The 18,275-nt window shown below is 29.3% G+C and overlaps 2 protein-coding genes across 2 annotated transcripts; both read right to left on the minus strand.

The window, feature by feature from the left end:
* Positions 1-1,078: 1,078 nt before the first annotated feature.
* LOC105255749 (lipase 3) lies at positions 1,079-6,742 on the minus strand. The gene is made up of 7 exons (XM_025409265.1): positions 6,464-6,742; positions 5,769-5,949; positions 5,474-5,588; positions 2,731-2,971; positions 1,791-1,943; positions 1,423-1,650; positions 1,079-1,271 (listed from the first exon to the last, which is right to left on the minus strand). Exons 1-7 carry the CDS (start codon positions 6,620-6,622, stop codon positions 1,095-1,097), a joined length of 1,254 nt encoding a protein of 417 aa, XP_025265050.1. The 5' UTR covers positions 6,623-6,742; the 3' UTR covers positions 1,079-1,094.
* A 3,218-nt stretch (positions 6,743-9,960) lies between these two features.
* On the minus strand, positions 9,961-15,309 carry LOC105255602 (lipase 3). The gene is given in 8 exon segments (XM_025409264.1): positions 9,961-10,513; positions 10,665-10,892; positions 11,023-11,178; positions 13,020-13,154; positions 13,156-13,264; positions 14,115-14,229; positions 14,405-14,585; positions 15,009-15,309. Coding segments are annotated over 8 exon segments (1,263 nt in total). The 5' UTR covers positions 15,171-15,309; the 3' UTR covers positions 9,961-10,336.
* Between the last annotated feature and the right edge of the window lie 2,966 nt (positions 15,310-18,275).

The raw sequence follows: 18,275 nt of genomic DNA on the forward strand, positions 1-18,275 counted from the left end.
AATCGAGGAGGAGGAGGAGGAAGAGGAGCAAAATAAAAATCGATGATGATGAGTAAAAGAAAAATCGATGATGATGGGTAAAATAAAAATCGATGATGATGAGTAAAATAAAAATAAGTTGTAATGAGTAAAATAAAAATCCGTCAAAAAAAGAATGAGTAAAATAAAAATCGAGGAGGAGGAGGAGGAGCAGCAAAATAAAAATCGAGGAGGAGGAGGAGGAGGAGAAGGAGCAAAATGAAAATCGAGGAGGAGGAGGAGGAAGAGGAGGAGAAGGAGCAAAATAAAAATCGTGGAGGAGGAGGAGGAGAAGGAGGAGGAGTAAAATATAGTATTTATAGTTAAATATAGTATTTATAATATATATATAAAATATTAGTAATATGATGATGAGTAAAATAAAAATCGATGATTAGGGCTCACGGTTAGGGCACGCAGTTAGGGCACGTAACTACAATATATACATGTATTTCGGAAAATGAATATTGTAGAAGGTAAATTATCTAAATTGCAATATAGAACAATAAATAATAAAACCAACAGTAAGTACGTTATAATATGATATATATAACATATAAATTTATATGTATCATATTGTATTGTTTACTGCAAATTAAAAAAGACGAGAAGGGAAAATTAATTATTTTTCAAGGATGTGAAAAGATTGTACCATTCAAACTGATAGAAAGTATAAACTATAAAAAAATTGTTGAAGTATTATGCATCGTATTATGTGTCGTATAATTCGGAAAATGTACACTGTAATCGCAAAAATAAAATAAAATGACACAAGCATCAGAATGAATATAACATTGAACATCTAAAAAAAACCACAATATAGGTCTAATAATCATATGTAAGACAAGACAGATGAAAAATAACTGGAAATTAGATGTTTTTAAATTAGTTGTTCTATCTGTAAGTTATAAAAACAATGTTATCCTCGAATCTTTAATTGCTTAAACATTTTTGGATATTATAAATAATATTAAGATATTAGAAGTTTACGTTTCATTGAATGACCGATTACAATCATCAATATTACCGAAGATCTAGCGTGTAAGATTTATTTTTAATTTTGATTGCTGACAATATTATTCCACTGATGTAACGTTGTTTGGATTTTCTCTTCTCATGAGCTTGAGAATCCTGTCGTATACGAGTTTTGACGTATCTTTAGCCCACATAAAATCCACATGATTGAATTTGGACCACGGCACTTCGTACATATCCACTACATTTGGCAGTGAATGGTATAATCTTTTCACATCCTTGAAGAAATATTTTTGTGAGCTATCGTATGCGATTTCTTTTAAATTACTTCCCCAATCAAGTAATTTAAAATTTGAATTATATATAATCAAGTTTCCTTACTATTTACAATTCCGTTATTTAAATAAATACCTATTTTCCATTGCGTACCTCTGTGCTGATTATCCAGTCATTATCGGCGTAAAACAACGCGACTGGTACTGCAATATTCGATAAATCATAATTCGGTGGTTCTGTAGAATGATAGATCAACAGATTTTTCACGCGACCGTAATCGTATTTCCGAAACTTGTCCGACTCAATTACTTGAGCGAAATGCAGTATCGTTTTAGCCGAGGCGCCGGCCGGATGGTGATTGAAGATGACAGGCAGCAGAGACTATAACAATAAATAGGAAACAATAATGATATATGCGCGAAGTTCGATCTTCGAAGCGTGATCGCGCGATCGTGAAATGATGGGATGCGATGATCGAAAATTCGATCGGAGTTGTATTTCGGCTGTAAATCATTACTTACATAATTAAACTGCTCGCGATCATCACCATAGATCATAAATATCAAATTGGCACAGATATTTGGGACAATGTTCTGATTGCAGATGTTTTTCAAAAGAAATTTCACAAAGTCGCTTTGGAAAAATTCATTTTCGAAGAACAATCTCATCGGTATCTGCAATTGAAAATCTCTTAATCGTGAAATAATTTACTTGCAATTCTTCTTTCTTCGAGAGTTTAACGAAAATGAATTAATAAATTTTTAACAAATTTTTTTAACAATTTAAATTAATATTAATAAAAGCTTTAAGAGATATTTTAATTTCAACTTGTCCAAAGTATCTTAAAATTGAAACCAAAAATTGAATATGTTCAGAAAACAAACATGAAAAAAGATGTAAATTTGTTAATGTTTAGAATTAAAATTATCGAAAATTTTGTAAAAAAAAGAATCTATTACATTTCTAATTTATATTTCATCGTAATAGACAATGAAATATAAATTAGGAATGCAATAGATTCCTTTTTTTATAAAATTTTCGAAGATTTTAATACTTTTTTTCTATTTTACCAGGAATTTGTTTCTTTCTGATTGATAAAATACGAATTGAAATAGTACATTAAGTCAATAACATAAAAAACATAAGCAATAAATGAGCACATCGATCAATCACAGTCTAGAATTTTTTTATGAATCAATTATTAGATTTAAGTAGCTAATCAGCAATATCAGTTTGATTGTTACTAACATTATATTGTTTATATTATTTTATGCGCCATAACATTTAACTTCTAACACCATTAACATTATTTTTCATTCTTCAGATAACAGTTTACAAACTTTATCTGTAACGCAAAAAGTATAAAAATGTACTTTATTTTTTTCATACTAGTTAAACTGTTATTACGTGATAATAACTTATATATCCTTTAACACATATATCACCATTATATTACTTTACCTCTAATTCCCTTATAAATGGGAAGAAATATCGAATCGGACTCTTCATATTTATAAAGACTGTTGGCGCGAGACCGATCATCATTTGCACCATTTGAGCGATTTTCGGACGTTCTGATGCCATTACAAAGAAAGTAGATGTGCCCATAGAATGACCAATATATGTGTGCAATGGTTGGGATCTCATATTCGTGATAAATGTAATCATCGCGGGTAAATCATAGATGCCCATTTCGTGAAAGCTAATGAAAAATTCATTCGATACACATGAAATATATAAATATGCATACGATCACACATATACAGAGAAAAGAAATATAATTTGCATACATATATAGTATATAATATATAAAGTGTTGTGTAAAAGCAGAAATTAAAATTCTGCATAAAGAATGATTAAACTAAGAATCAAGAAAAAATAGCAAATGTATTATATTGGCATAAGAAGCGAGATATTTTGAAAACAATGCATTTTCGAAAATATAAATAAATATACAGGGCGATCCCGAAAAACCTTCCGTCTTTAAAATGACGTATTCCTGACACTATTCTAAGACAATTTTTTCTTTAGCAAAATTTGATTTGAAGCGTAGTTTTTGAGTTATAAGCAGAAATAGTTAGTAAATCACGCGTCGGGTACAGAAGGCAGGCAGGGGCGGCCCGGCGCGCCGCGAGCGCGGGCGCAGCTGATCGCCCGACAAGCGATTATCACTGCATGAGTCACTAACTATTTTATCTTATAACATAAAATTATGCTTTAAATAAAATTTTGGTAAAGAAGAAAATGTCTTAGAATTACATCAGGAATACGTGTTCCTTAAAATAATGTTAATTATTAAAAGTTATTCCGGATCGCCGACCGTCGAACGCTGTAATCAGCTGATTGCTACATGCGATGTGTGTATGGCGGAGTGTGCGTAAAAGAGAGAGAGAGAGAGAGAGAGAGAGAGAGAGAGAGAGAGAGAGAGAAAGAGAGAGAGAGAGAGAGAAAGAGAAAGAGAGAGAGAGAGAGAGAGAGGGAGGAAGGGTAAAAGGGACAGACATTCATACACACGCACGCACGTACGCATACACTTTTTTCTCTCTCTCTTTTACAACACTCTGTCATTTAGTCACTCATTCTCTCACTCACTCACTCACTTACTCTGCTTACTTATTGCTCACTCACCTGGTAGCAGCGTAGCGAATCTTCATGCTACGTATTGTTGTAACTGCTGCACGATTATTAGATCGCTGCACCGCTGATTGTTAGAGATGCGCGGCACATCGAAACTTTCTCACTTCGAAACACTCTTACACTCGATTGACACAGATTACGCGATAACGAGTTTACTGTTTATTACTCACTCGATTCCCATCGTTTTATCGAGACTTAAAATTACTTTAAAAGAAACGCGAATGCGAGAGAACACATGACTCGACGCGAAGCGACGGACCGCGGAGACTGCGCGACCACGAGGGTTATGTGTTGCCAGAAACGCGACACGCGACATCTAACAATAAACGCCTTGCGCGTGGCGCGTGATTGACGCGAGATAAGACGAACAATCGGCTAAAACCTTCTCACCCTTACCCTTCCTCCCCCTCTCTCTCTCTCTCTCTCTCTCTCTTTCTCTCTCTCTCTCTCTCTCTTTTACGCACACACTCCACCATACACACATCGCATGTAGCAATCAGCTGATTACAGCGTTCGACGGTCGGCGATCCGGAATAACTTTTAATAATTAACATTATTTTAAGGAACACGTATTCCTGATGTAATTCTAAGACATTTTCTTCTTTAAAATTTTATTTAAAGCATAATTTTATGTTATAAGATAAAATAGTTAGTGACTCATGCAGTGGTAATCGCCTGTCGGGCGATCAGCTGCGCCCGCGTTCACGGCGCGCCGGGCCGCCCCTGCCTGCCTCCTGTACTCGACGCGTGATTTACTAACTATTTTTGCTTATAACTCAAAAACTACGCTTCAAATCAAATTTTGGTAAAGAAAAAATTGTCTTAGAATAGTGTCAGGAATACGTCATTTTAAAGACGAAAGGTTTTTCGGGATCGCCCTGTATATACAGAGTGGGGCATTTATAGTGACACAAGCAATTTTTTCGAAAACGAAGCGAGATATAAAAAAATGTTATATATACAGAGTCCCAGTTATCTCCCGTCATCTTTCAAAGACAGATTTCTGGAATCATTTGAAGACGATTTTTCCTCAGAAAATGTCAACAAAGGCCATCATTTTTTGTATGTTTCCGCTTTTTGTTATCATATATCTTTAATTTCTTTCAATTAATTTCTTTCAATTAATTTCATTTAATTTCTTTAATTTCTTTTAATTAAGTCTTAAAAAGTCTTATAAAACTCAACTAAAGTAAACTCTATTTAAAATTAATCGAAGAATGTGGTTTTGTTAATATTTTATTTCTACAAAGCTTAGTTTACGAAAAACCCCTTATTTCCAATCACTTATAATTTGAAAATTATTAGTGCCTCGACATTGTTGTTGAGGAAAAATTGTCTTTAGATGTTCGTCCCAGGAATCTGTCTTTGAAAGATGACGGAAGATAATTGGGACACCCTGTTTATATATATATATATATATATATATATATATATATATATATATATATATAATAAGTTAAACAGATCCTTCCGTCAAATTAAAACAAATATGGTAAAAACTTATTTTATTTTTATAACACCATTATTCCTATTTTGTTCTAGTATTTTATTTTGTATCATTTTATACCTGAAATTCCAAAATGTCGAATTCAAAGGAGACAGGGAAATATGCGCCTTCGAGTATGTATTACCTCGAAAATTTCCCAACCAAACATCGTATCCTTGATCCGCTAATAGGTAAGCTAAAATTGAAAAAAATATTGTGTATTTTTTACAATATTTATCATATTACTTACAATTTCATGTATCATACATATAACATGAACTTTTAATTTTTTTTGGCATTTTTGCGATAGAAAGAAATTAGTTATATGATAACGGTTGTGCGATACATGTATGAGTTTATTAATTGACGATCATACCGAGTGCTTTGTCTTTGCCAAGAACAATCCATTCAGCGGATGTGGCTAAAATACCGTGCTGCAGCAGCACAGGTAAAGAATCGTTGCCACCTGGGATACGATGTAACGTCAAGAGATAGCCGTCTTCCGTCATTACAACGTGAGATTCCACGGGATAACCTGCTTTTATTATCGTTTTAGGCTGAAAAAAGTCTGTGTAAGAAAGAGGAAAAACTGATCTGAACTTAAAATAAATTTGAGCAACGAGAAATGCATAATATATTTATTTTCATAGGCATAGGCATGCAACCATACATATTTCACGTTTTTATACATTTAAAAAAAATAAAAGAAATTTAACGTTAATTGGGCAGTATTAATAATGAAATATTAAATCAACTCTCCGAAAGCAACAAACATATAAAATAATAATAATATATAATAAAAAAAAAAAAAAAAAACAAACATATAAAATAAAATAATAATATATAAAAATACTATTCTATGTATTTTTAAAGACTATGATATAATTAATATAATTAAATTATATTAATATAATTAATATAATTTTGCGGAACTGTGCGATTTTTGTTCTGAATAAGAGAACGCGGCTAGTAACGGCAGATTACTTTTTATCACATTCAACAACATTGAAGAAATTAATCGAAACACTAAAGATTTTAATCCTCGTTTCTATGAATGAAAACTTTCATTACCGTGTCGAGAAATGAATCAGGATTGAATTCGATGTTGAACTGATTCCAATTAGTCCATATTATTCTCCTAATGAGCGTACTTATCTCAGAGATCACATTTATCGGGGCCGCATTAAGATGACTACAAAACAGGAAATACATGAGACCGATCAATTTCATTTCAATGAATGATTCAATAAACAATGAAAAAAAACGAATAATTGAGAGTTTTTCAAAGTATCGAGATATATGTCGTTGAAAATAAAGCAGAACACGTGAAAACGATGTAGATGCTACATCGCGACACAGATACTAACTATTTTTTCCACGTTGCGTACCATTATATTAGAATGAATCGTCATTTTATTTATGACTATTTTTTATCAGAAAAGAAAAGAGGAAGAAAAAAGAAGAATAGAAAAGAAGAATAAAAAAAGAGATAATTATGAACTTTATGGATGACATCACCGATTCATTTTAATGACCTTGACATATGTTGTCAAGCTCACTCTCCCGAGTATGTGTCAAAAGGTTTTAAGCGTCGCTTACTATTAAAAAGTTCATTAAAAAGTTATTAACGAAAACAGTTTAATGAATGTAATATGATTTTGCCACAGCATGTATATACGTTTAAGAAGGTATATTTCATGGAATATATGTTTAATAAATGGCGAAGGTCATCATTAAATGTAGAGTAACTCTTGTGTTGCAAAGTACATGCTTAGAGACAGTGGGTTCCGCCCCCCCCCCTTCAAAAGCTATAACTTAATCCAAACCTATTTCTGATTTAAAATTAAAATTTAAAATTAAAATTTGGTTTAAATCAGAATAGATTAGGTTATATCTTCCGGAAATGGAGCCTCCACCGTAGGGGGGCGGAACATACCGTATCCACGCATGTACATTTCACCTTGATTCCTGAAACGTACATAATGTCTAAAAATTGCACATAATTCGAAAAACTTTTTTGTTAATAATTTTTTAATAAATAGTGAGCGACACTTAAAACCTTTTGATACTTATTCAGGAGAGTGAGCTTGACAACATACGTCAAGATCATTGAAATCGGTGAGATTGTCCGTAAAGTGCATGATTACCGAAAGAGATATTATTGTATTATTAATAATACGAGCACAAAGGCATTTTGAAAAAAATAAAAATTTATATGTAAGCAATTATCCTTGTCCTCAATATGTGTACATACAGGATGGCCAAATGAAAAGGCAAGAAAATAGTAAAATGCGTAAAATTAAATTATAAAGTAAATGTGAAATTAACGTAAAATTAAATCATGATAAAGAATTATTGTGATCTAAGCGAGAAATATATCGTAAGTCAGAGTGGAAAGCGTTTGTCAATTCGATTTTGTAGAGAGAAGTCGTACCTTTCGGTTTTTCTTCTAAATAGAGATTCTTAAAGGAAAATTGTCGTGATAGAAAAAGTAGTCCCATCACATATAAATGCAAAAGAAATCTTCTTGTTTTCGAATATCGAGCCAATAAATTCGTTAAGTGTTTGATTATTACTATTATTTATCATTGCTACGTTGTTGGGGATAATATTTTGCATACATTTATCCTGGCTTTCGAGAAAACAACATTTGTTTCGAAAGCAAGAAAGGAGTCTCCAACTCAAAATACATTGCCTTTTCCTGTTACTGGCAACATGTCATATTTAAATGTAAATGTTATTGCTTATGTATACAAGAGATAAACTGCAAAATTTATAGCATAAAATAAAAGACGCGTATATATGAGGAATAAATTACTTTTAATCCTTGGATTCGACTTTTATCTATTGTTCGAAAAATTTGTTGTTAGTTCTTATCTTGCTTTTTATCTGTTTTGCAATTTTCGAAAACTTCTGCCAAAATCAAATATATGTGTACAGGGTGTTTCATCAACATACAGCTCAATACGACGGGTTCTCTCATAGAAGCGCAAGAAAAATAAGAAAAAACTTAAACTTAATATAACTCTTAACATTATATCAATAATCCTCACACATATATATATATATGATTGCAATAATATTATATTATTATAATAATAATATTACAATATTATAATATTATTGCAATCATATGTAGGTGAGGATTATTGATATATAATATTAAAAGTTATATTATAATAATAATAATATTATAATATTATAAACATTCTTATAAATATATACTTTCAAATATTCATGTCACAAGTTCACTATTCTGTGCAATTTAATTTTTTCTTCTAACAGCTTATTACGCGTTGATAGCGTGACGGCTATACGAGTACTTCGTCGAAAATGTACGCGAGTAATCTGTATTACCTATTCCTGCATTACCGGTCTTGCGCTTTTATGAGCAGGCAACCCGTCGTATTGAGCTGTATGTTGACGAAACACCCTGTACATTTTATATAAAAAATATATATATGTATATATATATATATATATATATATATATATATTCTATATAAAATTACATATACATTTACTCGATTATATTCGAACTATTTTTTGCAACAACAAATTCGAATGTTTCGTATTACTGCTGTTATAATTATGCAAAGGTAAATCGATATGCATATGTGTGATAAATCGCAAAAAAAAATTTAAAAATTATAAATTCATATAAATAAATAAATAAAACATATATATAAAATATATTTAAATTTAAAAGAAATAAAATATATATAAAATATATTATTTATATAAATAAATAAAATATAAATTCATATAACTTTTCGCCTAAATTTCAGTTTTGAATTAAAAAGCGGCAATCGTTTTTCAAGCATTTCTTGACAGTATTGAAGGAAACTAAGGGAAATAGAAATTTTAGTTCTCATTTCAATGAGTTATAAAGATACGCTTACCGTTTTGAGAATAGAGATTTTAATGTTGTTCGCTCAAATCCACTTAATTCAAGATATTTTCTTGCTCTTGGCTCGAGTTTAATAACATTTAGCAGCGCTGAATCGGCATGACTGCAATATGTCACTAAATACATATACACGATCAATCTCATAGCATCGATCGATAGAATGATTCAATAAAAAATTTTAAAAATGAACGATATAAGAATTTTGCGACGTATTATCGAAGAAAATAAGTATAAAAGTAAAAGTGAGGTAAATACGACTGCTCATAATAATTAATTATTTAATGTTAGGTTATGTTACAATAAATCTTCATTTTAATTCATCTTATTTAATGTTAGATTATGTTACAATAAATCTTCATTTTATTAACGATTTTCTTTTATTAGCGATGAAGGAAGTTAAGAAATAATATTATCGTCTTAGCCATACAATCATAACGTATTTCCAAAAATATATACATATTGTAGAAAATAAATCACCGAAATTGCAACATATGTTATATAACATTATACTATCAGTAAGTACATTCCGATATAATATATATAACATATAAATTTATTTGTATGATATTGTATTGTTTATTGCAAATTAAAAAAAAAACGAGAAAATTAATTATTTTTATTACAAACAGATATAAAGTATTTAAAAAAATCGCTAAAGGATTATGCATCATATTATGTGTCGCATAATTTGGAAAATGTACACCGTAATCGCAATAATAAAATTAAATGACTCCAACACGAGAATGAATATAACATTGAATATCTAAAGAAACCACAACATTGGTCTAATAATCATATATAAGACAAGACAGATAAAAAATAACTAAAAATTAGATGTTTTTAAATTAGTTGTCCCATCTGTAAGTTATAAAAACAATGTTGCTCCCGAATCTTTAAACGCTTAATAAACATTTTTGGATATTGTAAATAATATTAAGATATTAGAAGTTTACGTTAAATGAACGATTAGAATCATCAATATTACCGAAGATCTAGCGTGCAACATTTATCTTTAATTTTGATTGCTGACAATATTATTCCACTGATGTAACGTTGTTTGGATTTTCTCTTCTCATGATCTTGAGAATCCTGTCGTATACGAGTTTTGACGCATCTTTAGCCCACATAAAATCCGCATGATTGAATTTGGACCACGGCACTCCGTACATATCCACTACATTTGGCAGTGAATGGTATAATCTTTTCACATCCTTGAAGAAATATTTTTGTGAGCTATCGTATGCGATTTCTTTTAAATTACTTCCCCAATCAAGTAATTTAAAATTTGAATTATATATAATCAAGTTTCCTTACTATTTACAATTCCGTTATTTAAATAAATACCTATTTTCCATTGCGTACCTCTGTGCTGATTATCCAGTCATTATCGGCGTAAAACAACGCGACTGGTACTGCAATATTCGATAAATCATAATTCGGTGGTTCTGTAGAATTATAGATCAACAGATTTTTCACGCGACCATAATCGTATTTGCGAAACTTGGCCGATTCAAATATTTGGGCGTAATGAAGTAGCGTTTTAGCCGAGGTGCCGGCCGGGGTGTGACTCAGAATGACAGGCAGCAGGGACTATAATAATAAATAGAAAATAATAATGAAATATACAAGAAGTTCGAAGTGAAGCGTGATTGTGAAATGACGGAATGCGATGATCGAAGATTCGATCGGAATTGTATGTCAATTGTAAATCATTACTTACGTAGCTAAACTGCTCGTGATCATCACCATAGATCATAAACAGAAAATTGGAGCAGATCTCTTCAAGACTAATATTCTGGTCGCAGATGTTTTCCGCGAGAAATTTCACCAAGTCGCTTTGAAGGAATTCATCGTGGAAGAACAATCGCATTACTGTCTGTAATTGAAAATCTTTTAATCATTATATAATTCAATTGTAATTTTTCTTTGAGAGTTTGAAACTTTTAAGGATTTTAGAAATGAATTAATAAATTTTTAACAAATTTTTTTAACAATTTAAATTAACTTTAATAAATGTTTTAAGAGATATTTTAATTTTAACTCGTCGAAGATATCTTCTTAAAATTGAAATCAAAACTTGAATATGTACAATATAGAGAAACATGAAAAAAGTAAATTTGTAAACGTTTAGAATTAAAATTTTCGAAAATTTTATAAAGAAAGAATCTGTTGCACTTATAATTTATATTTTATTACATAAGACATATCTTCTTTTTCTTATTTTACCAGGAATTTGTTTGCCAGGAATTTGCATTCTGATTGATGAAAATAAGAATTGAGAAATAGTACATTAAATTAATAACATATAAAAAAGCATGAGCAATAAATGTGCACATCGATTAATCACAGTCTAATATTTTTTTGTGAAACGCTTATTCGATTTAAGTAGCTAATCAGTAATATCAATTTGATTATTACTAACATTATATTACTTATATTTTTTTTATATGCCATAACATTTACTTCTAATGCCGTTAACATTATTTTTCCTTTTTCAGATAACAGTTTACAAATTTTATCTGTAAAATAAAAGTACAAAAATGTGCTTTATTTTTTCATACTGTTTAAACTTTGTTATTACGTGAAATGGTTAAACTTGGTTATTACGTGATAATAAATTATATTCCGTGTAGAAAATTATTGATGCTAGTACATGAAATGAAATACTATTGACCACGATAAAGAATTTTAATGTTAAATTAACAGAAGGCAAGTATGTAAATAAATAACATAAGTAATATGTTTAAAAATTAACACAAAAGTGTAACACTTAAACTTTATCCGGAAATGAAGTTTATGTTAAATTAACATATTTATCATGTTAAATTTAATTAAAAGAAAATGTTATTCTTACATTTTTATGATCAATAATAGAAGAGATATGTCGATTTAACATATGGAAACTGTTATAGAGTTAAAAATAATACAACTTATCTGTTCATTTTAACATATATTTCATCAAAAATTTGTGGATTTACATATTAATTGTGTTGTTTTAAGACTCTTAGAAACGGTGAATATTAACTCAACGCAGAAATGTCAAAATAACGCAATGATAATATGTTATATTAACTATTAAGAGTATATTAAAAATTTAACATAAAAATTTTTATATACGAGAAAATTTTAACAGAAATACAAAATGTTTTTTACCGTGTAGGGTCCAAGCGTTCTATACCTACATCTACAGAAAAGATTTCTAAATTTAATGCTATCACACTTCAATCTATCATAAAATAAGATCGATATAGTGACAATCATATTTTTTATTAAAAAAAGAATATTTTAATCTTAAATGGAAAATTCTTAAATCTAGAATGAAATGATCCTGACATTGCAAAAGATGATAGACGCATATCAGTTTCGCGCAACTACTGACGCAAATATCAAATTATTCTAAGTGCAAGAATATATAGCTTAGATTTCTTTATATTATTCTTGTTTTCAGATTATAAAGACAATCTTATTTAATTCGAGAGAGAAAAATAAAAATTATTATTTTAGTTTTAAAATTGTTTCATTTTTATACTACATAAGATTATGACCGGATTAACTGTGTCAAGAATATTTTTCGTCTTGTTAGAAGAAATCCTTTCTGAGAATATAATAGAGCCCAGTCGATTTTAAGGCATATTAATTAAGTCCTTTTTAAAAAAAGGTTCCTTATTACTTTTTCTACACGGGATATCTTTTAACAGTATCCATTATATACTTTACCTTAAGCACACTACTAAATGGGATCAAGTATTGTATTGGACTCTGCATGTGATTTAGAAAGACGGCTGGCGCCAGACCGACCATCATTTGCACCATTTGAGCGATTTTCGGACGTTCTGATGCCATTATAAAAAAAACTAGTTGTGCCCATAGAATGACCAATATATGTGTGCAATGGTTGGGATCTCATATTGGTGATAAATGTAATCATCGCGGGTAAATCATAGATGCCCATTTCATGAAAGCTAATGAAAAATTTATTCGATACACATGAAATATATAAATATGCATACGATCACACATATACAGAGAAAATAAATATAATTTGCATACATATATAGTATATAATATATAAAGTGTTATGTAAAAACAGAAATTAAAATTCTGCACAAAGAATGATTAAACTAAGAATCAAGAAAAAATAGCAAATGTATTATATTGGCATAAGAAGCAAGATATTTTGAAAACAATGCATTTTTGAAAATATAAATAAATATATATACAGGGTGGAGCATTTATAGTGACACAAGCAATTTTTTTCGAAAACGAAGCGAGATATAAAAAAATATTATATATACAGGGTGTCCCAGTTATCTTCCGTCATCTTTCAAAGACAGATTCCTGGAATCATTTGAAGACGACTTTTCCTCAGAAAATGTCAACAAAAGCCATCAATTTTTGCATGTTCCCGATTTTTGTCATCATATATCTTTGCAATTAAGTCTTAATATAAAACTCAACTAAAATAAACTCTATTTAAAATTAATCGAAGAATGTGGTTTTGTTAATATTTTATTTCTACAAAGCTTAGTTTACGAAAAACCCCATATTTCCAATCACTTATAATTCGAAAATTATTAGCCTCGACATTTTTGTTGAGGAAAAATCGTCTTCAGATATTCGTCCCAGGAATCTGTGTTTGAAAGATGACGGAAAATAACTGGGACACCCTGTATATATATACATATATGCATATAATAAGTTAAACAAATCCTTCCGTCAAATTAAAATAAATATTGCAAAAATTATTATTTTATTTTTATAGCATCATTACTCTTATTTTATGCTAGTATTTTATATTATATTATTTTATACCTGAAATTCCAAAATGTCGTATTCAAAGGAGACAGGAAAATATGCGCCTTCGAGTATGTATTACCTCGAAAATTACCCAACCAAACATCGTATCCCTGATCCGCTAATAAGTAAGCTAAAGTAAACATAAATATTGTATGTGTATTTATGATATTACTTACATTTTTATATCTCATATTATAACACAAACATTCAAATTTTTTGGCATTGTTGCGATAAAAACGAAATTAATGATATGATAACAGTTTTGTGATACATGTATGAATTCAAAAATCGATTGACGATCATACCGAATGCTTTGCCTTTGCCAAGAACAACCCAGTCAGCGGAGCTGCAGAAAAGACCATGCTGCACCAGCACGGGTAAAGAATCATTGCCACCTGGGATACGATGTAACGTCAAGAGATAGCCATCCTCCGTCATTACAACGTGAGATTCCGCGGGATAACCCGCTTTTCTGATCATCTCCGGCTGAAAAAGGACTTTGTAAGAAATAGGAAAAAATTATCTGGGAATAAATTCGAGCAACAAGAAATACATAATATATTTCTTTTTATAGGCATATGCATGCAGACATATATATTTCACGTTATTTTTCGTTTTAAAATAATGAAAGAAGAGAAATTTAATATTAATTGAACAGTATTAATAATTGAATATTAAATCAATTCTTCACACAAAAGCAACAAAAAAATATAAAAATACTCTTATATGTATTTTTAAAGATTATAATTAGTATAATTTTGCGGAACTATGCGATTTTCGTCTTGAATAAGAGAACGCGGCCAGTAACAGCAGATTACTTTTTATCACTTTCAACATTTAAGAAATTAATCGAATCGAGAATTAAAGAATTTAATCCTCGTTTTTTTATGAATGAAAACTTTCATTTACCGTATCGAGGATAGAATCAGTATTAAATTCGATTTTCGACTCATTCCAATTAGTCCATATTATTCTCCTAATGAGCACACTTATCTCAGAGGTCACATTTATCGGGGCCGCACTAAGATGACTACAAAACGGCAGCAAATACATAAGCCCGATCAATTTCATTTCGAAGAATAATTCAATAAACAGTAAAAGGAAACGGATAATTCGAGAGTTTTTTCGAGATATCGAGATATGTCGTAGAAAATAGAGTAGAACACGCGAAAGCGATATAGGTACTACTGCGCGACATAGATACTAACTGCTATTTACGCTGCGTACCATCATATTAGAATGAATCGTCATTTTATTATGCTTATTTTTATTAGCTAGAAAAAAAAGAATAAGAAAAAGATATTATTGTATTATTAATGAGTACAAAGGCATTTCGCAAAAAATATAAATTTATATGTAGCAGTTGTCCTTGTCCTCAATATTTGTACATATAGGATGACCAAATGATAAAGACGGAAGAGTAATAAAATGCGTAAAATTAAATTATAAAATAAATGTAAAATTAACGTAAAATTAAATTATGAGATAAAGATTTATTGCGATCTAAGCGAGAAATATATCGTGAGTCAGAGTGGAAAGCAGTTGTCGATCCGATTTTGTAGAGAGGAATCGTCCCTTTCACTCTTCTTCTAAATGGAGAAAAAATTGCCGTGATAGACAAAATAGTCCCGTCATATATAAATGCAAATTGGATCTTCTTCTTCCCGAATATCGAGCCAATTAACTCGTTACGTGTTCGATTATTATTCTTATTTATCGTTGCAATATTGATGGAAATAATATTTTGCATACTTTTATCCTGACTTTCGGGGAAAACAACATTTATTTCGAAGCAAAGAAAGGTGTTTCCTCTAAATAAGAAACTTAAAATAAAAAGTACTGAATAATTAATACATTGCTCTCCTCTGTTACTGGCAACATGTCATATTAAAATTTAAATGTTATAGCTCATGTATACAAAATAAGTTGCCAAATTTACAACATAAAGTAAAAAACACGTATAAATGTGGACTAAATTATTTTTAATCCATTTTTAATGGATTGAACATTTATTTACTGTTCGAAAAATCTGCTGGTAATTCTTATCGCGCTTTTCGTTTTATTGCAATTTTCGAAAACTTCTGTCATAATCAAATATATATGTACATTTCATGTGTATAGAATGTCGTAATATTCTACATTTCATGTAGAATATATGTATATATATATATATATGTATATATATATATTTTTTTTTTTTAATTTTATATATATATATATATATATATATATATTATTAGTAATATTATTAATATATATTATATGTTTATATTTTAAATAAAATACGTAAACGTTTACTCTATTATATTCGAACAGTTTTTTTTCACAACCAATTCGAATGATTGGTGTTATTGCCATCGTAATTACACAAAAATAGATCAATATGAATATGTATGATAAATTGCAAAAAAAATCGCTTTAAGAATTATATAAATTCATTTAACTTTCCATCTAAATTTCAGTTTCGAATTAAAAAGCGACGTTTTCAAGCATTTTTTCAGCTTTGGATATTAAGAAAAATCAATACTTTAGTTCTAATTTTAAGATTAGTTTTTGGTTTAGGTTAAGTTAGGTTAAGTTAGAATAAGATTATATTATATATTGTAAGAGATTGAAACCCTGAGGGGAACAATAAAATTCATACAAACAATACTTTAGTTCTAATTTCCATGAGTTATAAATAAGTTATAATTTCCATAAGTTATAAATAAGTTATAATTTCCATAAGTTATACATTTATCATTTTGAGAATTACATAGAGATTTTAATGTTTTTCGATTAAATCCATTAATTCAAAATAATCTCTTGCACTTGGCTCAAGTGTAATAACATTTGCCAGCGCTGAATCGGAATGACCGCAAAATGTCACACTAAATACATATGTACAATCCCGATCAATCTCATCGATCGATAGAGTGATTGAAATAAAATTTGAAAAATAAAAAATTTAAAGAATAAAAAATTTTAAAAATGAACGATGTAAGAATTTTGCGACTTTATTGCCGAAGAAAATAAGTATAAAAGTAAAAGTAAGATAAATTACAGCTGCTCGTAATAGTTAATTATTTAATGTTACAACAAATCTTTATTTTATGAACGAGTTTTTTTCATTAACTCTGAAAGAAAGAAAGAAATAATATTATTGTCTTATCAGCACTGAATCGGAATGACTGATATGTCACTAAATACATATACACGATCAATCTCATAGGATCGGTCGATAAAGTGATTCTATAAAAAATTTAAAAAATGGACGATGTAATAATTTTGCAACGCATTATCGAAGAAAAATAAGTATAAAAGTAAAAAAGTTAAACACAATGGCTCATAATCATTAATTAATTAACATTATAATAAATCTTCATTTTATTAACGATTTTCTTTTATTATCGATGAGGAAATTAAAGAAATAATATTATCGTCTTATTAGCCATACAATCATAACGTATTTCGGAAAATGCATATTGCAGAAGGTAAGTTGCCGAAATTGCAATATAGAACAATAAAACTAACAGCAAGTACGTTACAATACAATATATACAATATATAAATTTGAGTATAATATTGTTTACTGCAGATTAAAAAAAAGGAGAAAATTAATTAATATTTTGATTTACAAATGCATAGAAAGTGCATAAAAAAAAACTTGCTGAAATATTATGTATTGTATAATTCGAAAAAAGTGTATACTGTAATCGCAAAAATAAAATTAAGTGACTCAAACACCATAATGAATATAATATTAAACATATTAAAAAACCACAACATAGGTCTAATAATCATATATAAGACAAGACAGATGAAAAATAACTGGAAATTAGATGTTTTTAAATTAGTTGTTCCATCTGTAAATTATAAAAACAATGTTGCCTCTCGAATCTTTAAACGCTTAATAAACATTTTTGGATATTGTAAATAATATTAAAATATTAGAAGTTTACGTTTCATTGAATGACCGATTACAATCATCAATATTACCGAAGATCTAGCGTATAAGATTTATCTTTAATTTTGATTGCTGACAATATTATTCCACTGATGTAACGTTGTTTGGATTTTCTCTTCTCATGATCTTGAGAATCTTGTCATATACGAGTTTTGATGCATCTTTAGCCCACATTAAAATCCGCATGATTGAATTTGGACCATGGCACTTCGTACATATCCACTACATTT

This window comes from Camponotus floridanus, unplaced genomic scaffold (assembly GCF_003227725.1).
Source record: "Camponotus floridanus strain SB8 unplaced genomic scaffold, Cflo_v7.5 scaffold250, whole genome shotgun sequence".
Taxonomy (NCBI): domain Eukaryota; kingdom Metazoa; phylum Arthropoda; class Insecta; order Hymenoptera; family Formicidae; genus Camponotus; species Camponotus floridanus.

Excerpts from the sequence above, each read along its gene's own strand:
- LOC105255749 (XM_025409265.1), bottom strand. The coding sequence starts at position 6,622 with ATGAAATTGATCGGTCTCATGTATTTCCTGTTTTGTAGTCATCTTAAT. Across the intron at positions 5,950-6,463 it reads CTGATTCATTTCTCGACACG|CCTAAAACGATAATAAAAGC; the intron begins GTAATGAAAGTT and ends GACTTTTTTCAG. Across the intron at positions 1,944-2,730 it reads CATTTATAAGGGAATTAGAG|ATACCGATGAGATTGTTCTT; the intron begins GTAAAGTAATAT and ends TTTCAATTGCAG.